Source organism: Lupinus angustifolius, chromosome LG10 (assembly GCF_001865875.1).
Source record: "Lupinus angustifolius cultivar Tanjil chromosome LG10, LupAngTanjil_v1.0, whole genome shotgun sequence".
NCBI lineage: Eukaryota > Viridiplantae > Streptophyta > Magnoliopsida > Fabales > Fabaceae > Lupinus > Lupinus angustifolius.
In genome coordinates, this window is record NC_032018.1 from 2,208,842 (window position 1) to 2,234,286 (window position 25,445).

At 31.9% G+C, this 25,445-nt stretch overlaps 5 protein-coding genes and 1 long non-coding RNA gene across 6 annotated transcripts; 2 read left to right on the plus strand and 4 right to left on the minus strand.

The window, feature by feature from the left end:
* LOC109358077 lies at window positions 1,193-17,693 on the plus strand. The gene is made up of 3 exons (XR_002108908.1): window positions 1,193-1,205; window positions 14,699-14,701; window positions 17,609-17,693. It is a non-coding gene; the product is annotated as an uncharacterized LOC109358077 (long non-coding RNA).
* On the minus strand, window positions 2,580-4,133 carry LOC109358072 (UDP-glycosyltransferase 92A1). The gene has a single exon (XM_019602142.1). It carries the CDS (start codon window positions 4,092-4,094, stop codon window positions 2,595-2,597), a length of 1,500 nt encoding a protein of 499 aa, XP_019457687.1. The 5' UTR covers window positions 4,095-4,133; the 3' UTR covers window positions 2,580-2,594.
* Window positions 6,347-9,288, minus strand: LOC109358071 (IRK-interacting protein-like). Its single transcript, XM_019602141.1, has 2 exons — window positions 8,779-9,288; window positions 6,347-7,915 (listed from the first exon to the last, which is right to left on the minus strand). Exons 1-2 carry the CDS (start codon window positions 9,028-9,030, stop codon window positions 6,404-6,406), a joined length of 1,764 nt encoding a protein of 587 aa, XP_019457686.1. The 5' UTR covers window positions 9,031-9,288; the 3' UTR covers window positions 6,347-6,403.
* Window positions 13,839-14,423, plus strand: LOC109358075 (histone H3.2). Its single transcript, XM_019602148.1, has one exon. The coding sequence runs from the start codon at window positions 13,929-13,931 to the stop codon at window positions 14,337-14,339; it is 411 nt and encodes a 136-aa protein (XP_019457693.1). The 5' UTR covers window positions 13,839-13,928; the 3' UTR covers window positions 14,340-14,423.
* Window positions 15,869-16,536, minus strand: LOC109358076 (histone H3.2). Its single transcript, XM_019602149.1, has 2 exons — window positions 16,032-16,536; window positions 15,869-16,000 (listed from the first exon to the last, which is right to left on the minus strand). The coding sequence occupies exon 1, from the start codon at window positions 16,460-16,462 to the stop codon at window positions 16,052-16,054; it is 411 nt and encodes a 136-aa protein (XP_019457694.1). The 5' UTR covers window positions 16,463-16,536; the 3' UTR covers window positions 15,869-16,000; window positions 16,032-16,051.
* On the minus strand, window positions 17,672-21,641 carry LOC109358073. Its single transcript, XM_019602143.1, has 5 exons — window positions 21,059-21,641; window positions 19,294-19,577; window positions 18,977-19,204; window positions 17,991-18,680; window positions 17,672-17,936 (listed from the first exon to the last, which is right to left on the minus strand). Exons 1-4 carry the CDS (start codon window positions 21,477-21,479, stop codon window positions 18,171-18,173), a joined length of 1,443 nt encoding a protein of 480 aa, XP_019457688.1. The 5' UTR covers window positions 21,480-21,641; the 3' UTR covers window positions 17,672-17,936; window positions 17,991-18,170.

The window sequence follows — 25,445 nt, forward strand, 5'->3', positions numbered from 1 at the left end:
ATATATTACTTAAAAATGGAATTAAGTTAGATAAGTTTATTATTCTTCACATTGTATATAGTTAAAGATAAATGTGAAAATACTTCATACATTCATCTAACAATCAAATACAACAATAATGTATATATCACAAAAAATTAGTGAAAAATAATTTATTTATCACAAAAAATTGGTGACTTAAATGATTGATTGAGTCAATCGAGTGAATCAAAAAACCATTTTTTTAAAAACAATATTTTGAGATGAAAGTAGTTTCAACTTATTTGTCGTATTTTTTGTTATTTGTTAGTTTATGTTATAACAAAATCTTACTTGTTTAATTAAATTTTAAAATTATTTATCTCTTTTGTGGCAATTAAAGCATAAAACGTAAGTTGATTGATGATATTTTCAACTTAATTGTAAGATTTTATCCTGTTAGTAAAACATTTTTTGATGGCTGATTAATTAGGTATGATAAAGTATAAAGTTATTAAATATTAACTAATATATAATTTTTTTTTGAATTTTTAATATAAACTAGGTCAAATAGTCTAATTATTAACTCACTGATTTAACCAGTGACCCATTAAACTGGTAGCTTTACTTCCGATTTTTGTTTAATAACATTTGTAAAAAAAGAGTAATAAGAAAGTTAAAAAAAAAGGGAAGGTGCTGGTTAAGGTGGTGTATCAAAATGTGATTTTTGATAGGGGTGGACGTAATTGTAGAAATGTGGTTTTTGGGTGGGCAATGGTGTCTAATGAGTAATGACACTCGTTATGGTTGTCCACATGCTAGTTGTTTGTAAAAGCAAGTAGAAAGTGTTCTTAACTTTAAGTTATGCTAATAAAAAATGGAATGGTGGTGAGTGAATAAGGTTGGCAAATCTAAGTGGTTTTTCTTGGAGGAGGATCACCTGTATTCATGTTTATTGGTTACTAAACCAATCAAAATTAGTTATTTTATTAGAAATTGTTTTTATAAAAAAATATAAATTAATGTTTTATATTATTTTAAGAAATGTGATTGGTTAAAGACAAAGGACATAGCTTTTTTGGGACAGAATATCCTTTTCCGTTTTTTCTTCTCTTTATTGGAACAATTATGATAGTTGAGTTGGGTGGTGACGGCAGATGAAATGGACTATTGATAACAACATATGAAAATATTAATAACTTTTGAGTGCTATCAATAAGAGGAAGAGAAATAATAATATAATGGTAGTGGTTGGAATAGTTAGTTTTGGTTGATGGCACCATGAATATTATGTTGGTTACTTGAGTGAGTGAAATTGGTAATTTTTTACCTCCTATAAAGTAAATTATGTATTTTTTACTATATGGAAAACGTGATATGTGTAATTCATCAATAGATTTATAAGCGATACATATCATTTTATTGTGATATAAAAGGATTTATATATTTATTATTCTGTAGTGATACATATCCAAATTGGTCCTTGAACTGATTTTGGCAAAATTTTGTACCTCAGAACATGACAGCAAAGCTGACCTAGAAAATTTGGTTCATGATACATTTTGGTCTTTTAAGATGTGGACTTTCAAAGATTAAATTATTCAACAAAAGAATTTATTGGACCAAATTGTCTAAAGGGTATTTGATGATTTCATTCTTTATGGATGAAAATATCAAGAACTATTTTGGAACTCTTTGGTAATGAACTTCACCATGCGAAAAATTCAAAGATCAATCTGACACTTCAATCTATTCGTAACATTGAACATTAAGTTGATAACTAAAAGTTAATATATTGTTCATTTTTGTAATAGGAAAAAAAATATGGTGGTGAATTAGCTGGTGATGACAGTTGGTGCTGTTTATTGATTATGGGTAAATAAGGAATGAGACTCTTCTCCGGTAATGGAGAAGCAAGTAATGTCAAAAACCAAAGAAAATGTGATATGTTTTTGCACTTATACCTTTATGTTTATTATGATAAAACAAATTTACCCTTCAAACTAATAGAAAAATTGCACTTACCTCTCCATTAATGGAGATGAACCTGACCCGTAAATAAGCGCTTTTTCATAACTTGGATTGAAAAACATGTTCATAACTGAAATTAACAGAATGAATTAAAAAGCACATTATAAAAATAAGGTCTACCCAATAGTTGACCTATGAGCTATCCAAAAAAACCTAGCCTTTTGTCCAAGTTTTATTTGGTACTATTAATGATATTTCATTATTTTTTGGTAAGAAACTAGTCACTTTCAGAATTTGTGACTGTTTCTTCCAACAAATATCACTTTCAAAAATCTATTTGCCCGAAGATTGCTTCATGTAACCTGGCATAAGGCATAATGTTGCTTGATTTTCAAGTTAAAATTGCATGAATAATTAATTAAAAGCACTAAAAAACTAACTCACCATGTCTAAGTGCAGCCCCAAACTAATGTGAACGTACTTCATAGGGGGCTTATCTGAATTTATGCTGAACAAGATTTTGATGGTAACAAACTCTACCAAAATTTTAATACACACGAGACAAAGGATATCATATCCATTTATCATATAGTATAATCAAACATAAAATAGAACAAATAACCTAATCAGATAGTGTAAATATCTGTTATCCTAAAATTATGATTTTAGTGGTGTAAGACATCGACCTGATTTGAGACAACAGAACTCTGATCAAATGTTTTGTCCTCGATTGAGGTTGCAGCAACTGATAAGAACTCATCCAAAGCCCTAACAGAAGACCCTTTAAACCCATCTTCATCTTTGACAGCATCCTTAATCATATCTCTAATTTCTCCAACCTTTTTCCTCATCTTAATACCTTTCTCACTCTCACCCATCACCAACAAAATCTTATCCACAATATCTTCATGCTTAACTTCACACCTCTTTCCTCTTGCAACCTCAACACAAACCCCAACTTCTTCTTCTAAATACTTACAGTTATAAAACTGCTCCGCCGCCATTGGCCACCCCAGAATCGGAACACCGTGACTCAGCGATTCCACCACCGAGTTCCACCCACAGTGACTCAGAAAAGCACAAACTGAGCCATGTTTCAGAACCTCCACTTGTGGTGCCCAATCATAAACTATCAAACCTTTATTTCCTTCTAGAATCTTCTCCATGAAACCTTGTGGAAACCACTCATTTTGTCTAAACTCAGAATTTATATCAAAACCAATCGGTGGCCTCACAACCCAAACGAAATTCTTCTCACTCTTTTCCAACGCTATGGCCAACTCCATCATCTGAGAAACCGAGATCGTGTTCATCGATCCAAAGCAAACAAACAAAACGGAATTCAAAGGCTTCGTGTTAAGCCATTCTAAACAAAGCTCCGGTTCAATCCCACCACCTTTTCCACGTGAACCGGATCCGGTTGAGAGAACAACCGGTCCAATCGCCCAAACCGGAACGTTAAGCTTTCGTGTAAAGTAATCTAAACCAACCGAGTCAAATTCCTGAACCGTATTTAACAGAATCCCATCAGAGTTACTCCACTGTGAAAAATTATCGTGTTGGAACAAAGACCACGCGTCTTTTCCATCAGCTTCAGCTATGTTAACTGGTAACTGCGTTCGGTGAATCACACGCGCTTCAGGAAAATCCGGCAATGTAAACTCATCTGAATCCACGTGGCGATGAGGAAGGTTAACCCAAAGAGAGAAATAACACGCTAAGCCGTAACCACCGGAGCCACTAAAGATGACGTGGAAAACGCCGAGATCTTTTGCCACGGTGGCAGTCCAGCCAAAGAACAAGTCAGAAATGATTACAATCTTTTGATTTTGATGTTGTTGTTGAATGTTTTGGATGAGTTTTGTGAAAGTGGGTTTTAAGGAATTTGTGGCTTGAAGGAGTTTGATGACGAGGTGGTAGGGGATGCTGTCGGTGTTTTCTATGTTTGGAGGGAGAGAGTGGTTGGAGCTGTTGAAAGGGATTTCAAGGAGGGTTATGGAGGAGTGTGGTGGGAGTGAGAATTTGAGTTTTTTAATGTTTAATGGTGTGTTTACTATCATGATTTTGTTGTCTTTGTTTTTGTGTTCTAGTTTAAGGGCTAATGCTAGGAAGGGGATTATGTGGCCTTGTGCCATACATGGGAATAGGACTATGGTTTTTGCCATTGTTGGTGAGGAGAGATTGGAGATTCGGAAGATTGGAGTGCTCAGTGGTTGCTGAACCAGCTATGAGAATCACTTTTTATTCATCAAAAACTTATTCTATTACTGCATTCATGGGAAAGAGATTTATTATTTGATTTATTTTTAATAGGCATTTCCATTATTTAACTTTTGAAGGAGATTTTGCCTTATTGATTTCTCAAATTCTGTTTTTTTAGTAATTTAATTAAAAATATGTAGAATCAATTTAGATACTTTTCTAGTGCATTCATACGAAGGAAAATTTCCTTCAGTAACTTGCAAACTTACTCACAGTCTCACCCTTACTATAATATATGATTGATTATAAAAATATTTAATAATTATAATTTAAATAATTTTTTAACCAATCAGAAATAATAATACATAAAGTAATATAAAAGTGGGATAACAAATATACTTCATTTTTCTGTCTGGCCTCCTCTTTTGAATTTTATGGTATTATTTTCAAATGTGGAGTCAAGGAAGTCAGTGGAGGTTATTTGTGCACAATTTTTCTTCTTCAAGGAATTGGTAAGACTGAATAAGTCAATGAAGTCAACGAAGTCAATGAATGTAAGTGCATATGTCATGATAGATAGCAATATTTTTCATTGATAGAATATGATGAGAGAAAATATATAAATAAACTAGCAAAATACCCATGAAGTGTCACGAGCAAATTACTATGTTTACTAATTAATACTATTGTTTATGGAAAGGTTAAATTGATAAATATATTTTAATATTTGTATTATAATTTTTATTTAGTACCGTTAAGAGTATTCTTTCATTTTTTCGATCAAATTTTCTCTTTTATTATTATAAGATCAATGAATCAATCAAAATTTTAACCTTTTTTAATTCCTATTAATTAACTAATTTCGAAACAGTGTCATATAAATTAGACAGATTGACACACATTTAAGGAATTTCTCATTTGTTATTAAGGGTGTTTAATATACCCTCCCAAAACTTTGACAAATCATATATTTCAAGTTAAGAATTTATGAAGGTGGATGAGAAACTAAATGCATTAGAAATTTGCATTTTATGATGTTTTATTTTTCAATAAATCGCAGCTAGAAATTCCACATGGGATGGCTAAGTTTCAACGATTTTTATAAGAATACAAGATGGTGCAGATAATTGTGAGGATTTATTGTCATAATAGATAAACTGAGATTCATTCTAATGGCCGTTTTTATTCTCTTGATTATTATATACGGAGGGTTAATGTTTAAATTTGTTTATTTAGAAGAATATAACTTTATAATGGCCACTAAGCAAAAAAAACATTGAATTCTACCAGATTCATAAATATCCTGACATTGTAAATTTTGTTAGGATTCTTGATATTGACATTAATGGCAAAAAAATATGCAAATTATAAATCTCCTGTTTTTTATGATAAATAGGATGAAAAGTGAAAACGCACAAAAATAAATAAATAATCATTCTGGAAAAAACAATTTCGCAAGCATTCTCATAAAGGAGGGATTAAAGAAAGAGCTAACTGAAGTGGAAAAAAGATACAATCAAATGTCCTTAAGCAACTCTTAAGGCACAAATACATTTGTTAGCTTCATAAAAATATTTCTTTTTAGTATAATCAAAGTATTTCACTCATATACATAAAGAAGTAATTATTTTGAAATATGCAATTGTTTCTTCCAAATAAATAATGTCACTTTTAAGATTAGAAAGTTTAACATTTGGACTAATACTTTACTTGCAAATTTAATAAAATCTTATACCATTGTAATAAAAAATATAGGAGAAATAATATATTTGTTCTAACAAAGCAATTAAAAATCACATTCTACAACATGAGAGTATTTGAAGGTTAATGGTGACAATACAAAGCAAATATTTACAATATAAAATAAAAATATGTAAAGAGGAGTTTAACTTTTCCTTATACCCATGAATCATCACATACTCATACAATATATAGTTGAGATAGATAATTAGATATAATTAATTTTAATCATTATTAATTATCACATACATTTTTTTTGTGGTTTTCTATCTATATCCTCATATTGGAGGCAATTCTATCCGAGCCGAGAAGATGTTCAGGTATGTGAGACTAACTCTCTCAGGAGACATTTTTTCCTCCACAAGACTCGAATTCGAGACCTTACTTAAAGGGAATCAAATATGTATCACTTTAATCAACACTTGGTCACATATATTTTGAGAAGTTACAAACTTAAACAAGAGAGGGTCTAAAATTAAAGCAAAACAAAATGGACACTAAAATGAAACATATTTGCCAATTCCAATTTACTTTATGTTGCAAATTTGTTCCTGCAAATAACTTTACACCTTAATACCCTATCTTGAACATAAAACCCTGGCATGACCATGATCTTAACCTTGTTTTGACCCTGTGATCTTTGCCTATCTGGAACAACATCTTCCATGTAGTGAGGATCAAAGTTTCTATTCTCTTCAACTCTTAAAACTCCCAATGGTGCATTAAAAGAAAATGCTAACAAATGTAATAGCCATATGCATTTTGCTGCTATAAAGAAAACTTGAAGGAGTTGCTCAGACCAAGGCCTAGTCCAATTTAATGTAGTGATTATGGAATTCATTTTCTGGTCACAAAACTTACTAAACTCTTCACTATAATACTTTGTTCCCTTTCTCACAACCTCATTCCAGCTCAAATTCCGAAGCGCGACGAATGAAGAGAATCGCGCTTGGCGATCCTGTTGCGGGTCTAGCAATTTTGTGCAGCCATTCTTTTGGAACACACAATTCTCAAAGTCTTGGTAGAGACATTGGTTTATGAAAGCTTCAAAATGATATAGAACTGCCTTTGAGTATTTGGAATTCAATGAAAGCCTATATGGTTGAAGAATCATGTTCAAATTGTCCATCAAAGTGTGATCATTTTCTTCAATTTGACATATAAGGGTCTTGCAGAATTGCTTCACTGATAACCTTGATTCTGATACTATTTGCAAGAAACCTTCTACCATTACTTCCTCATTCACAGGCATCGAATTTTCTCGTCCATTCGCGCAAAGATTTTCACAAAGTGGCGACTCTTTTGACTGCATAGCTTGTCTCAAAGCTTTCTTCAGCTCTTCACAGTAACTTTCCAAGTACTCAAGCTTTTGTTTGAGACCCCCCAATGAAGATCTCATCTCAGAAGCTTCCATTAACGCGGCGTCTCTACTCTCATTCGCTTCCATCAATTCTCTCTTCAATGACTCCACTGATATTATTCCCATGTCCTTGAGAACATGAGGAACTTCCTCATATTCTGTTCTGTTTGGTGAACTCTCATTCTTGTTGTGCTTCTTCTTGAACCTTGGAAACAACCACGAAATCACGCCTTTACTTTTCGGCTGGGTTCGAAAAGATACATGAGAATCTGTGAGGGGTACAACAATATTTGAGCTTTTGTTGATCCTTATGTTATCAAACTCACTAGTTATGACAGCTGGGTTACATCTATTGCATGAAGATATAGGTTTGAAATCATCTAAACTGTTTCTCCTTCTTGATTTGAAGTAATCATTGGTAGGTGATGTTTGAAGAACTGTGACGTTATTTGCACAAGAGCTAGTTGCAGATTTGGCATCATCAACAGAACATATGTGAGGAGAATCTTGGTTGGAAAAACCAAAATGTAGTCCTTTTCTTGAACTTGTTTTTTCTTTGTAATCTGGGATAGTTGTTTCTATGTTGTTTCCTGTTTCCACCCCATTCTCATCCCAACATTCTGATATTATTCTGGTTTTTGTTGTTGGGCTTTGATTATATGGAACTGGGTCATCTTCATAGCTCTGTCCATGATTGAAATTAATGGTTACCTATGTATTTAAATGATGAAAATTTGATAATAAATGAAGATATTAGTTGAAATTAATTGTGTATCAAAGTGGTAAGGAAAGTTATACTTGTACCCAAAAAAGTTGAAAGAAAAACATGACCTATGTTTTTGAATGATAAAAAATGAGATAATAAATAAAAATCATTGTTAAAGACCAAAACAACATCATTCTTTTCTTTTTGTTGAAGTGGTAGATCAGTTTAATTGAGTTGCTCTCTCTCAATCTTAAAAGTTCCACACTTCCATGCATTGATGAATGATGTATGACAATATAAAGCAAAAATGCTAATTAAAAAATAAAAAATCAAATCCCCATTTCATGCTTTGTGTAGAGAGGGAGCAGTTCCAGAATGTATGAAGTATTAACTATCACATTACAAAATTTTAAAGCAGGTTCATAAATAATGCATATTTTAGAAATACAAAAATATCTACCATAGTAATATGGTGGATATCACAGTAAATGAGGACAATCACATTTCATGCATATTGTTTCCGGGGATGGATTTAAAAGGGTCGAGAATATGGATCATGGTTGCCCCTTGTACAATATATTTTGTAAAATTAGTTAACATTATTATTATTTTTTAATAGAGGAATACATTGTCCAAAATATTTGATATAGATAAACTATATACCTGTGTTTTTTAACTAATGTTTTCTAGTTATATCCCTTATTCTAGCAATACTTGTATCTTTTGAACAACAATATAGCAGTGTTTATATGAATGAGGTAAATTCTGGATACCCTTTTGAGCTAAGAATTAGAAAACAAAGTTGAAAGACAAAAAAGAAGCAAAAATGATTCTTACTTACTGGTGTGAAAACAGGGTAATCTTGAGCAGAGAACTGAGAAACAGAGCGTGAAACAGGGGAAGGAGATGAGAATCTAGCATTAACTGGGCTACTTCCTTGAGTTAAAGCAGCATGAAGGGCTCTTAACTCTACAGCTTTGGCTATGGCAGTTTGAATTTCTTGCCTACTAATTTCAGGGTTGCCATTGTTGCTTTTGTTATTATGGTTTTGAAAATTTTGTGTGGTGGTGGTGGTGGTAGTAGTTGAAGCCATGAAACAGAACAGAGGAAAGAACAAAGTGGAGCATGTAATGTAAATGCTGAGAAGATAATATGTGCTTTGGTATATAGAATATAAAATGGAATAGATATACTTGGAATGTTTATTGAGAATGGAAAAAGGATAAACAAGTGGTATCCAACGGTTGGATTTGGTTTGAAGGTTGATAATCTATGGTAATGGTAGGAACATGATTTTGGAGAACAAGAAATGAGGGCATGTGTTTTGTCTTTGTCATCATAGGAAAATTAATGGCACAAGGGCATGTGACTAAGAAAGAGATAAATAGGCTGAGGTAAAAGCTAATTTCAATACCTAGACGTAAAGTCTCTCTCATTCTTATTTATGATATTAGACAAGAGTCGGAGGTTCAATTCTTGAGAACAATAATTTTTATGAGAGATATTCAAGTAGCATATTAGTTATTTACTCATAGGGTTAAACATACCGTTTGTTACACAAGAAAAACTCAATATATTTAGTCATCTATCATAATGAAGTTAGTTTACCAATATACCCACTTGTTTGAAAATTTAGGAAAAAACATAATTGGGTTACTTAGAACCAAAATAAGACTTTACATGTCAATTTCTTAAGGTCATGTTGCAAATTTGTAAATTTGTTTTGTAATTTTTTAAATGTGGCATGAATAATTACTTTGAACTGTTGCACAAAGTGTAATTATCAAATTAGGCATATCTTGATTCCAAAATTACAACTAGAATAAAGATAGTAATAAGAAGTTCCCACCTGCTACGTTCTACCACCATAGAGATTAGGTCTGAAGTAATCCACCTTTAAGTTTGAGGATATTGTGAACCATATGTTGCTTTAATACTCATTCATATTTCATGTGTAATCATGACAGGGGTATATGTTGCTTTCTAGTCCAATAACTATTTTTCATCAACAGCGTCGGATTGGAAATCATCTATATCTAATGATATCTTATTCTCTCTTCCAAGCCAATTACATATTAACATGTGAATAAAAGAAATTTTTTAAAAACAAAATGTAATAAAAAGTAGCAATTTGATTGAGTTGAATAGGGAACGAGGACATCATTTTAGACTTTACAACATAGTTTGGTAAATGGTCTAGTTAAGATTGGTGACCTTTATTTTTCATCAAAGAAATCACGTGTCTTATGTTAAGTTACAAGGGAATATTTTAGACCTAGGCTTTTATGTATCAATCTCTGTAATTTGATTTGTCATTGTCGAATCTAATCCTAAAACCTCTAATTTATAATCTCGTATTGAAATCCTTATAGACATGTTACAACATAAGCCAAATTGTTATTTATTTCCCATGCAAACGTGGTGACTCGAACCCTTCATAGAGTTTAAGGTAGTAAACCTATGGATGAAACCAAAGGTCACTAGTAATTTCCAAATGTGAAAAACCACTTATCTTATTCATATAATTGACCTCAAATGAAATCCCTGGTTATATATACAATTATGGTGGCAGAGGTCAATATGGTCCAAATGCAAAATGAAAAAATAATAATAATATTGAGCTATGGAAGGAATCGGCCGAAAGGGTAAGAAAAATAAGGAAAAGGTGCAAAACCTTCCAAAACTTTACAGACATTGAATCTTACAAGACAGTGTGCCAAAGTGGGGACGAATTGTGTTTCTAACATTGTTTAAAATTGCATAAAGCCCATGTCATGTTAGGTTTGGAATTGTCTGTTTCTAATGGCGTCTCATTTCCTATCCTAAATTCATTATATATTAACACATGGATAAAAATAAAAATTTTAAAAGAAAAAATAATAAAATGGAGCATTCTAATTGACTTGAGACATGGAGTGAGATACCACTTGAGAGAATTAATCTTCATCCGTCACATTATGCGAGTCCCAATAGGGTATTTTTGAAAATGGAGAATATTTTTTGCTTTGAGCCTTGGAACATGGCATCTTCTTATATAATTGGAGTTGGAATTACACGTAGGACAATGCAATTGTTTAATGAGGGTTTAGTTGTGAGAAGGATGGGTTCAAACAAAAAACAGTAGATATATATAAATATAATTGTATAAATATGTTTTAAATTTATTTTTTTTGTATAAGAAATGTTATATATAATTAAACATGCAAAATGTGTGAACATGAGTAGGTGAGGGTATTCGGCTGTGACTATAATCATATATTTTTCTCTATTGCAAAGGTCACTATTTTATGGAAAATAAGATCCCTAAGCCCAATCAGATAGGGCAGTTAGTAAGATTTGTCAAACAACCACATGCAAAAAGTGTATTTCCTTGTTTGATTGATTAGCATAGATGCCTTAAAAATAATTCATATATTATGTGTATTCTAGAAATATATATTAGATATCATGAATTCAAGCAAAACAATAGTACTGTTGCTTAGACTGTAATGTTATCTGTTCAAATTCTGAAATCAATTTTTTCGATTATAAGATAACTTTGATTATAAGATAACTCTCTACAAACCTCACTAAATGGAAGTTTTATATACTAGACGATTCATCATTATCCAAGAAGATTGTTACACCCACTAAAGAAACACATTGCAGATAGTAGGTAGTTTAGCTATATTTTAGAACACCACGACCAAAAAAACAAAAAGCTTTCTTTATAACACAGGCGTTTTTGGTTTTGACTATGGAAATTATGTAGTTGTTGGGAAAGATTTAGCCTTTTCCTAACACTTCATATTATAACTGATTTTCACATCATATTTTTTTGTAATCATATATGTAATGAGATTAAGACTAGACTTAATTGTTTGTCTAATTACAATTGCAAGCCATCCATTGCTTTAAAGTTTTAATCTTTGATCTGCTACTGATTTAAAATCTGCCTAAGCAATATACTATCATGGCTAATGAATTATGAATGATTAACAAATAGAGACCCACCTGCAGTGGATAATAATCGAAATAAATGTTTCTTGTTATTGAAAGAGCCGTAACAAACTTAATCATAGAGTTTAGAGGATATATATATATATATGTGGACCAAAATAATAAATATCAGAGCACATAAGGTTCAATAATCATGGAGTAAGGTTTACTCATGCAGGTATCTGTCTGTTTCTTCAATAATTGACTTCATTAGCAAGTAAAGTTAAAGATCTTAAATAATTGCTTACATGAGGGAAACTTTATGATTCACCCTTATCATCATTTGAAACTAAACTAAAGACCTCAATAATAATTTAATTCACGCATTCAACTTTATTTTGCAACCATACATGCTTAGGTGAAACACCTCTAGTTAAAAACACATATACACAGAAATATGGGTCGTTTTTGTTTCCTAAACTTTCCTTGGATACAGAACATGGGAATGTACCTCAGTTCAAACTCTGTGTGCTTGAACAGTACTTCTCTGTCATTTTATCACTCACAGTCGATCACAACCTAGCCTGAAATAAACAAGTAATGTATTTTGTGTCTCCTTCTATGTAGTATGGTTTATTTTTGTTTAGTATAAAATGACAACATTCATTCTTCTATACATTATATCAGAGATATAATATGTATATATTGAGAGTTTTTTATACTGTCAGCGATCATCCACCTACAGTGTAAAGTAAAGTAGGTATTACGAAAGTTTAGAAGGCGTTACACTTAGTGGTGTGGGCATCCTCGTATAATGTTTAGGTTTTGTCATGTTGTGATTGTTACATTCATGCAAAAGAAGATTCTCCAATCTCCATTATCTGCTTTACCACGCTTTCGCTTATCATAAATTATTAATTTATCATCTTACACTTTTTGTGGAATTGTTCAATGTAAATATACCTACCCTTTTAGATTCTTCTTGGTTACGCAGTAAGATAGTCAGAGTTCAGTGTTTTGCGAACGTTTTTCTTGTCTTATAAGCCCTAAGTTTGTTGTAGTATTCATTCCGTGTTTTCTCATAGCTTGATTTTGGAGGAGTTATATTTTTATTTTTTTGTACTACATAATATACCCTTTCATTTTTTTTTGTAACAAACTAATCTCTTTCCGATTTATGGTTGTCCCTCCCAATAATGTCGCTCTTAATAATTGAATATTTGACCTTTGTGATCTAGTTAAGCCTTACACTATTAGATAAACATCATGTGGCTAGATGAGTTATATAATTGTTGATGATATGTAACTAGAAAAACAAAAAATAAAAGCGGCTTAATTGGCTAATAGAAAAGTGGCTTAGTTGATAAAATTATTGGAAGAAGTTCATCTTCATGTGGGTTAGTTAACATTTTCTTTTTTAAGTTAAAAGGAAGAGCAGAAGGATAAATTATATTATCATCTTGTATTTGTCAATGATAAACATATTTGTATTTCGAAACAGAAGTCTATAATTAAAAAAAAAACATATTTGTTGAACATATGATTGTTTGACTATTAATTATTAGTTTTTAAATATATACATTCTATAAACAATATAATATTCTAATAGTGTAAGGTTTCACTAGATTTCCAAGATCAAGTATAAATATATATATTTTAACAAACACATGGTGGGGAAATTTGAAGAGGATTATGAGTTTTGTAATAATAACCGGTAAAGCCCGTATATCCATTCTAACTCAACGGACTTGTAAAAACTGGTAAAGCCCGCTCCAGAAAATTTCCCCTCAAAAACAAAAATTAAAAAGCGCCACAAATTTATTTCCCGCCTTATAAACAACCAAATCCTATTGGTCTATTCCAACACGTCACGGATTACAAATCTTAACCGTATATTCCAAACATATCAACGGCTATGACTTATTCTTTGAAGGATTCAAATCCAACTTCGCCACTTCATCTATCTTCTTATATATAACACCATGGATGAAGTAACAATCACAAGCATAGAAGAAGCGTTTAATTTTTCATCAGAAAACATAGTTTATTGAAAATTTGTGTTTACCTCAATCAATGGCAAGAACAAAGCAAACTGCACGTAAGTCCACCGGAGGAAAGGCGCCGAGGAAGCAATTGGCAACAAAAGCTGCTCGGAAATCAGCTCCGGCCACCGGAGGTGTGAAGAAGCCTCACCGTTTCAGACCTGGAACTGTGGCTCTGAGAGAAATTAGGAAATATCAGAAGAGCACTGAGCTATTGATCCGAAAACTTCCATTTCAGAGGCTTGTGAGAGAGATAGCGCAGGATTTCAAAACCGATTTGAGATTCCAAAGTAGCGCTGTTTCTGCGTTGCAAGAAGCTGCTGAAGCTTATTTAGTTGGTTTGTTTGAGGATACTAACCTATGTGCAATTCATGCCAAGCGTGTTACTATCATGCCTAAGGATATTCAACTTGCTCGTAGGATTAGGGGCGAGAGAGCTTAAATCATTGTTTTCAATAAAAAGTGGCGTGTGTTTATGTATTTGTTATGCTATTCTGAATGAAAACGTGGTTTATGAATTATTGAATCAGTATTTTATGTAATTGAAATTGTTATAAATTATGCTTTTATTATTTCTTTCAAGGAAATGGTTTCTATTATCATAGCACATCAACGTTTACGAGATATTTCATTTTGATTTAGGGTTTCAATTTCAGATTATTCTAACATTTGTCGGTGGAATCACAATAAATGTTGATTGTTGACTGTATTACTGTGTAGTTGCTAACGGCATAATTTTGTCTCAGATGAGGAGAGGAACTTGCGATTCTCTAGAAGTTCAATTTTCGTGTTAGATCAAAGCACGTTTTATGTGGTTTTACAATCTCTTTTGAGTATTAATTTGGTTGTCATATCTGCGCTACTGCTGTATATTTTACCAAATTGCTTGAATTTGTTTAAGATACAAAATCTGAAGATATAAAGTTATTGATTATTGGTTTTGCTTGGATTGTTCTGGAATTTCTTTTCATGTAGTAGACTTTTAGAATTTATCCAGACTTCATATCATGAAATCATATTCAATTAGCTTACTGGTATTTTATGTTTCTGATTTAGCAATAAAGTTTGTTTTTTTGCTTTTAGGAACTACCATCCAAAACTATTTGCAATTGGACATACTGCAGCATTAGGAGCAAATGTTCTTTGCTACCTTTATTTGGTAATACTCTTGAATTAAACATTAATGTGTGCATTGTCATTGTGCAAAGGCTGACCCTAAGTAACACTAAACACGTGTCCCCTTCTTAAGTGCAAATCTAAGGCATTAGAGTAGATATTGAGCACAAGCGGTTATATCAACTCCTCTCTAGTACTACAGAAACCAATACTTAAACATGAGGATGAGATTTTTTGAAGAGTTTTTATTTATTTTTTAATAGAAAATAACATGTAATTATAGCCGTTAATTTTTTGTCACACGTTTTAATTTTATTATCCCAAGTTGATGATGTATTTTTAGAATAGGATTCCTCTCAAGTACTTGTGGGAATATAAAGAGATGAATTTTTGAAGTTATTTAATTAAAAAATAAATTAAAATCTAAACTTGAAAATTTACTTTTGCCACATGTAATGATTTAAACTAGATGTACTGGTCTCTCCTCTTATAGAGAGGAGTCAGACTCCAATTTTCATCTCAATATCCGAATCTAGCATTTCTCAAGATGGAGAATGTCACAGGATATCACAACCAAAGCTCTTATAGTCCAAATTTTATGGGAGTTGATCCTTAAGCAATGGGTGGATAATTATGTTTGAGTTTTGACACTCAAAAAACGTTGCTTATTAAACTTCAAAGGATTTCACTATTGGAAATACTATTACTGATTTTAAAGCTACTTGCTGAATTGAATCCAATTCTGAATAAAAAATTCTAACAATGATGTCAATTACCATGAAATTCTTGGAAATTACTGATAAATCATTTGAAATTTGAATAACAGTTACTAATACAAATTTGAAATTTCACTTAGAAACAATATCAACTCTTGTATTTTCAATACATAACAACACAAATTCAAATCTATAGACTACAGCGCTGGGATTTTAGACTTGAATTGAGCACAATTTTATATATTAAATAAAGATGGATCTAACAAAACACATTCAGAACAACATCATAATTCACTTGTTAATTTCAATAAAAACATAAACCCTAAGCCCTCTCACCCCTAATTCTACGAGCAAGTTGAATATCTTTGGGCATAATAGTGACCCTCTTAGCATGAATTGCACAAAGGTTAGTATCTTCAAACAAACCAACAAGATAAGCCTCTGCAGCTTCCTGAAGCGCAGACACAGCACTGCTCTGAAATCTCAGATCAGTTTTGAAATCTTGAGCAATTTCTCTCACAAGCCTCTGAAATGGAAGCTTGCGGATTAAAAGTTCAGTACTCTTTTGATATTTTCTGATTTCCCTCAAAGCCACCGTTCCAGGCCTGAAACGGTGAGGCTTCTTCACTCCTCCGGTCGCCGGTGCTGATTTCCGAGCAGCTTTTGTCGCCAATTGCTTCCTCGGTGCCTTTCCTCCGGTGGATTTTCGTGCAGTCTGCTTAGTACGAGCCATAACGTTAACAAAAATTGAAATTAAAATTTGAACTCTGAATAATAATGATATAAAGATAGAGAGATAACTAATATGGTTTTGATTTGGATTTGAGTTGTATATATAGTATCAAAATATTTGAGCGGGAAATTGAAATTTTGTGAGGAGCGAAAGATGAATACGAATGAGCATTTTCTACCGTGGATGACTAATTAATCAACGGTGTAGGCTCTCTGAAGGCACGGATAGTGATCATGAAACGCGGTACCTTTAATTTTCTCCCGCTCTAATTAAGGAAGTTCCTACAATCAATTAGTGGATTTCAACTTAAAGTATATTTTTTATAAGCGAAATTTTTTATTAAGGAAGAACTAAAATACAATCAATACAAATAATATACAATAGGATATGGAAGGGGCATCTAACTCCCTTCATTTTAAATAGAACTAATAATAACAATCCAAACATAATATAATATTAGAAACTCATTCAAACCAACACATAGGAGTTCTATTCTATCGGCCTTTGATCCATAATCAGGACTTGAACTTAATGTTGTCCACAAGCTCCTCCATACACACCCTTTTTGCTAAAGATGATATTATTTTGATATTGTCAAAGACACCAAATTTCAGCCATCCAAATCACAAAGCAAACTCTTTTCATCAAACGATCTTTAACCGATAAATAATATTGTAAACAATGAGACTTACCAGTTCAAGGTAAAACCACTACAAGCCCCAATCAATCATAGAGAAGTTATCAGATATGATAAAGATTTATGTATATTTAGTATATTAATTATTTTTCATTTTAATTACATTTTTGAAAAATGTTGATTAATTGTAAATAGTAAATAATATATAGAACTCATGTAATTAAAATCTAATTGCTCTTGAAGTTGTGCTTAGATCAACTAGAAGAGCTCTTGAAAAATCTAATTGCTCTTGAAAAAAATTATCTTTAATTATTGCTTTAGTGAGTGTTTATTTTTCTTCTTTTTTGTTTGTACGAAGTGCAGTTGGTAAGTTAACATTACTCTTCCATACAGAAATGGAGAAAACAACATAGAAAATAAATTTGAGTAGTCATTTTTTTTGTAAACAATATTGTTTGTCGTTGAGTAGAATTTGTAGAACCCTTCAAAGATTTCAATGCATTACACAGAGCCGTAGGCCAACAATTTTTTCACCCAAATTTCTAGCTTGCTCAAACTCCAAAGCTAATAAATTACTAGGCAGAAAAGTTATTGATATTTATGAATTATTATAATGTACATCACCAACACCCTAAAGTACAAAGACAAAGGCCACATACTCATGTTTTCCAAATTTCCAGCAATCAATTTATATGTTTTACTACTGAATTATACATTCTTTATTCTGTTCTTCTTCTATGGACAAGCTAAAGAAGCAAAGCAAACTAGTACCTCCCTGAAGACCTGAATCTCAAACAACAAGCATGAATAGGAAAAAAAAGCCTTGATCTGTATAACCTTCTTACAAGGAACCTCGATCCTCTCCGGTCCAGTACAGGAGAAGATCCCAACCCTCTTACAAGGTGGTAAAACAAAAGGTGGCTCAGTCTTCATGGTTCAGCATTACCCTCAAACCTATAGACTAATTCTAGGATTTGAACGTGTAACATTCATATCAGAAAATAACCTTGCCTTGTGCAAAGGCTCGTCCTAAAAAAACACAATCATTAAAACAACTACGCATGATGTAAATCATACCCAATTGCTGGACAAGGAGAAGTCATGGAATCTGAATGAGGCTTCCCCAGCTGTGTCTCTCTGAAGCCTAGACTGAGAAAGATCACTGGTTATTTGATCACTTGAATCAGATGCATCAGGTGGCAATGGAAGTACATGACTTTCATTTGGATGGTGTGCCATTTGAACTTCAGATGGTAATTGTATCACAGGAGAAGACACAGTCCTAAATCTATTGCTTCCTCCACTTGAAGAAGCCAATGCACTTTCCCAGAGGAAGACATGCAATAGAATGGGAACTTTGGTGTGTCTGTGCAAGGAGAGCTTCTGGCTAAGCGAAACAGTGTCATAACATCGAATTGCTCCGGTTGAAGAGACCATCCATGGAAGGACTTTTTGATTTGAAACTCTTGAAACTACCAACAATCTAGAAGTATCTGTTGCTAGCTTATACAGATTGCAGAGCCCTGACCGTGTAGCAGGTACATTTTCTTGATTAATAACTGAAGATATGAAAATAAATCCCTGTATACATTACATAGAAAAATATTAGCTGAAACTTCAAATGATATTGATTATAACATCAATGATAAGCACATAGTATTCTTCTAACTTCTAATAATAAGACATGACATGTCAAACATAGAACAGATTCTGTTTTATTCCGTTCTAGTACGTCTACCAAACGCTATAAAGTATACTATATAGTGAATCACCAATGATCAATTATGTGTGTAAAATGGAGTGAAAAGATATTAATGGTGTTCACTCATCATTTCCTAGAATAATATAAGCTGAAGCATGATCAAGAGAAATGAGACCTCTTCTGTACGACTAATGGCAAAACCAAGTTTAGCATCATCTTCTTTTAGTTTTATCTCAATAGAGAACTCTCCCCCAATTGGTGCATACCACAGGCGAACCGCACGAACAACGCCTATGTCTATGCCATGGTAATCCTCGAAGCCGTAAAGGCTTGCATTTGCCAGGTTAGATAAGTCAGATAATGACCCTGCATTCACAGTGGAAGAAGCTGTCTCTCCAGATATCTGTTACACAAATAAAGGGCAATGTCTACATGTCAAAGTTCACCACAAAAACCAAACATGAACAGAAAATTATGTCAAAGGGCATTTACCTTAGTGAGTAATGACTCAGTTTGGATATTCATGAAGACAATAGGGACCCCTGAAGCTTGACCTGCATTAAGCCATGCATTTGCCCTGGCTAGTGTGTCCTCTAGATCATTGTAGCGAGAAGCGACTCGATCTGAAGCTTTGGGAAGGAGTAATATGGAAAGGAAGTTGCTAGAATTTGGAACTGGTAGCATCTCCTGCATTCTTCTTTCCCATGGATATGAAACATATCCATCCTGTAACCGGGTCCTCGTTAGCGCATTCACCATCCTAGTGGTTCTTGAAGCTGCAAATTGTAGTTTGCATTCACAGATTAGATATCATTAGATGAAAAAGGTGATCCAGTACATGATGTTTTTATCTAATGAGGTCTAGAAAAAGGTCTATACACACAATCTTGTGTTATGTTAGTCTTACCCTAGCGCGGGAATAGTATTTTTAAGATTTGAATCTATGACCTCTGGTTCATAAGACAAACAACTTTACCGTTGTGCGAGACTTATCCTCGTTAGATATGGTGTGAACAAAAATAAATGTGAAGGAAAATTTGGGAAGTCCATATTTGACCAACCAAATCCTAGTATAAGGTAAGGTGAATAAGATGCTTTAGTTATGATGTAAAAAAAAAGGATTATTGTGATGAATATATCATCTTTTTTTCCGTAAAAGATCATGCAGTGAAATTAAAAAGTTCATTATATTTATATCGTTCTGTTAATTTTAATATAAATATTACTCTATCTATCAAGGTCTTCTTATCAAAAGAAGAAAGTAATTTAATACAAAAAATAGATATAGCATCACATGTACCACTATTCATTCATGTTAACTCTAAGTTACTTCCAGAAAGTTAATTATAAGGAATAAAACCAAAGTTCACAATATTTCCAGAAATAAAAACATATTTAAGCAAAAATTGAGATATTGAATAACTAATGATGTAACAGAATGTGAAACATACTTTTGTGAGTACTCCCAAAGTCTTTATCGGTATAGTATATCTTTGATTATATGTTTGACAATGTGATTCACGACTTTCACCTCCACTATCATTGGCAGACAATTAAGATAAGAACACGACCCTATATTTTATATTATCCTCATCAAAATCTCATGGGTTATAATGTTATATCCTCTCACTTTGGACTATAACTCTAGAAGGAGAAATTACATTCTAAGAAAACAAGATATCCATCGGAAATGGGCTATGCACTTAAGTGTCTATTTGGGAGTTATATTAATGAAAACGAAAGATTTAGAATCATACATATACAAGATGATTTTCAAATTCTCTCCAAATATATCTAAATATTACATTGACAGGGCTCTAATCATAATGCTATATTTGTTGTCCCACTTTTTATAAGGTACAATTAATTCTGATGAGTTTGGAAAAAAATTATTTAAGTTAAAATTATAATTATTTTATATTTTTCTAGCCAATAATATCTCTTGACACAAAACTGTGGGAGCATATGTGCTACCATCATGAATTAACCATAATCGACTTACATGATGAAGGAATAACCCTTCCTTATCAACCTTACATTTTCGTTTTTAAAATAATTTGGTCAAGTCGTTTTGTTTAAAAGTAAAATAATCATTTAAGGTTGTTTGTTCTTAACTTCTTATCCCATGTGAAAGGAAGCTACGTCGTAATCTCCACTAATATACTTTTCAGAACACAATTTGAAATAGAAAATACACAAGTTAGAAAAAAACAAATGGAAGCTGAAAAGTCAAAAGCAAACCAGAAAAAGAAAATACCTTGAAGATCAAAGCATTCAGCTTCATTTCGATCCAAGAAACCGACCACATAATTTGGATCAATAATAGACCTTAACACAAAGTTCTTCTTCCCATCATTGGGCACAATACACGCCTGCATCTCCGAAAACTCATCGATTCCTCGTCTAACCCGAACAACTATCGACGTTTCTTTTTTCTTAAACGCATCGTTAAGTATCTTCTGGACCCCACTTTTTCCGTTTTTAAACGGTGACTTGAACCGGATAATCGAGTTTATTGAACTCCCGAGCCGAAGTTCTTGAACTATGTCTCCGGTTTGAAGCATATCACCGGTCCATTCATCGGCTTTGGAACTTCCTTTGAGACATTCGATTGATACAACTTTGGTGTCTCTGGTTGGTGAATCGGAACTGGTTTGTGATGCTTTGTCCATGGTCATGTTAAACGCAACAACACTCTTTTATGTTATGTGTCATTAATTTGCAACACCTTTAATGGGATAATAATAATCACTTAAAAAGTAATTGACTTTAGTAATGGATATTTTGGTTAGAGAAATAAAGGAGGAGGGAGCTATATTAGAATTTGCTTAGAGAGAATGAAATGAAATGGAAAATATCATATTCTCCTATTCCATTTTCTTTAGCTTCACTTTAAATTGGTGGGGAGAATTTGTACTGTTATGTGAGGGATATTTTATTTTATTCAATGATGAAGGATTCCCAAATTATCAAATGTCATTTTTAAGTCTTTTTATTTCAGTCTTTGTCCTATGACAATTGCTTATACACCAAATATGGAGAACTAATCCTAACTAAGGTTGACATAGTTGTCAAAATTTCTAGATGATTATATTACTTAATATTATGTAGGAGAGGAACACACTTTATCCACAATAAAAAATGTCACTATATTTTTTATAGGTACAAAAGTAAAATTAAAAAACTTAATTCATATCTTAGTCATTAATTCTTAAAAAATATAATAGTTTAGATCTGCTCACTAATTCAATGGATTTCTTAATACTAAGATATGAAGTAAACTTTTTTAAAGGATTCCTTCTTTTTTATATATATTTATACATACATGTATATTCAAAAGATATAAAATAAAAAGTATATGGCGTTGAATATAATGTTTAGAGGTTGATATATAAATATCAGAACATGTTATTAAGTGACTAAAAATACTGTTGTAAATAACCTGTAAGGTAATTATTATAAAAGTGATTTTTTTTATAAAGATAAGGGTAAAGTTGCTCTTTAAGTTGATCATTTTTACATTAATCCCATACTATTTTTCTTTAAAATTGGTCCCTTAAGGCCTTAAGTTCACATATATATATACCCACTATTGGTTATAAAGATAAACTCTTCAATCACTGTTAAACATTACTATCAAGTTGATCAAAAGTTGGATTGAGTTATGCCGGACCAAAATTCAATCCATTGTAAATATGTTGGATTGAATTTGATCAAATGAAACTACTTTTAGATCTAAAATCCAATCCAACTTGGTTAATAATGTGTTGGACTAAATCAGATCAATCAAATTATTTGATATTTTTTACTACTTTAGTTGCTTTCCCTAAAAAATGTCAAGCTCACAATCCAATTCACATCCTTGTTTCTAAACAACATTAGTTTATCATATACATAGATAAGAGAAATTTAAAATAGTCCAAGGTTGAAGCCAAATAACAGCACTTCACTAGTGTTGAGTACAAATATATAAACCACCAAGAATATAAAGGATTTAAAGTTTTGAGTCAATTAATAATAAACATTAGTTCAACATTCAGGTGGTCATAAAAAAATAATATACTATGTTTGGGATTTTACATTTCTATTTACTAGGTTAATAGTCTAATAAATTAAATTTATTTTTATATATAATAAGAGCCGGTTTAGATTCAACATGGAAATGTAAATCTAATGTCCAAACAAAAGGCTGCTGAATTTTGGCTCAACTATATGGGGTTCAATCTAACTAGTACACGTCACCCATAACCAATGGTATTAATTATATGAAGTTGAGGGCCAATTTAGAAATAAAAAGATGAAAAACTTATGAGACTAACGTGCAAACACAATGAATTTGAAGGATTAAAAGATTGATTTTGCCTATGATTAATTCATAAGGTGGGAAAAAACAGAGCATTATAATACAATCATTTAACAAAATAGGGCATTCTAATACAATCATTTAACAAAATAATGAAATTAAAAGTCAAGGAATATAGTGTGGTGAGAAACGTCACATGTAGTAATAGGTACCTATTGGTGTGGTTTTATTTTATACTAAATTATTGATTGTAGGAAGTTCAAGATTTATCTAAGGCTGCAACCTATCAATTTTTCTAGAAAAATAAATCAAATGCACTATGGTGGTTCATTTATCGTTGTTATGTCACGTAGACTGGGACCAACGTAATTTCCTTTATCTTTCTTCTTTCAAATTTCCCTGCATAATATTTTAATGTAGATTGTTGTGGATGTACTCAGTATAATAGAATCTGTACCCAATAAAATAAACTAAAAATAGAGTATTGTGTTAGTTTGCTTCATATCAAATTAAATCTCGATTAAACCAAACTATGCCCAAGTCATTTTTTAAAATTCGATCAACTCTTGATACTACGACTTTCACATTTAAAAAAATATATACTTGCTCAATCTAGAATCTAGATAAGTGAATGTCTCTCACTTTTGGTGAAAATGCAAAAACAAAATTGAAAAAATAAACAAAAAAGTTCAAAAATTGATGAGATTCTTAATGATTTTTTCATGAATGGAGGAATCTCAAAACTCGGAAGTCATAAGGGTAAATATATGGAAGAAGGGTGAACATCCCATGTCTAACATGTTTAGGACGATTTTATGCTTCCGCATGATTTTCGTAATAGCATCCTCCAAAAATTTCTTTTATATATATAATATAGAGAATTACTCAGTGAGAGCGGTGTACTATTGTGAAAATGAGAATACATATTATTGACTACTGAATCTTGATTGAATGGTTAAGATTAAAAGATACATGCATATGATCATCACATGACTAATAACTAACTTTTAATAATAACCATCCATAATTGGTTATAAGATTTAGATTTATTCTTCTCACAATTTTTATATTAGAATTGTCTATTCCATATATATATATATATATATATATATATTGGGTGAAAATTTTATGCTTCTTTGGTTGCCCACTTTAAGCTCACCTAAAGTAACATGTACATATGAATTTTTCTTCCGAGAAATAAAGCCGCGGGAATAATAATAATAATAATAATAATAAAAAAGTAAAGTGGAGTATATATCTCTTGGGGTCTTTGCCCTCCTAATTACCAAAAAAAATTGAAGTATATATACTTTTTTAAAATGGAGTTTATATTACCTTTTGGGTTGTTGTGAATTTTCATTTCAAAGTCGTAGAATTTCATTCATTCAAAGTTGGAGCTCCAATTCCACTACCAACCGTATAATTTGACTATATTTTTTCTTATTCTCAAACTTTGTCCCCACCCTTATGAAATTTTATAGCTTGCTCCTTCCACTACCTTAAGGACATCCCATCATAAAATTATTAAGATTATTAGGATATTGTAAATTTGTAACATCAATGTTGTTTGCTAAGATTCACTTTGAAATTCATCGTGTAACACCCATGATAGAACTATTGACATAAATGAAAATTAAAAAACCAATATCCAAACATAATAGGCTTCAAGGAATTCGTCTCTATTTGTTCCATAATTGTCACTACTTCATCGTGTATATATAGCCACATTATACGGTTTTAATGGGGTAAAATTCGAGGGGAGTGGGGCAAGGAGAATAATGGATGGGAAAGGGTGATGGAGAAGAAGATAAATGAAAATAACATTTTGTGGTTTTTGCTAAAGAAATTGAAGGGTGAAAATTAAATGGTGGGGTTAAAAATCAAATTCCTATTTGATAATTGAAACATGATCATGAAATGAATTGGGTCAATGGGCTTGACAAACCAATATGAAACCTTCTCCTCATGCAAAGAATTTTGAGTATATGGGCTAAGGGGACATGTGTGTGAATCTTTTGGTAAAACTTCTAAAATCAAATTATAATTTTCAAAAGGTAATGTAAAAATAATGAAAGTTTTTTGGCACAGTTGTCAAATGACATATTTTAGGGTGGTATATAATGTAAAATAATTACATAAGAAAAAGAGTTACAATATTCTTGAAGAGGTGCATTGTACGCCAATGTCCACGACAACCCCATGTTTACTTAACGTTTATGGCAACTTTTTGTGCTCTACCATCATATGTGACATTGCTTTCACTTAACGAACCACCTTTGGCCCAGTACGAATATGCTGACCCAACATGTACATTGCTTTTCTAGATGCGCCATATCTATCC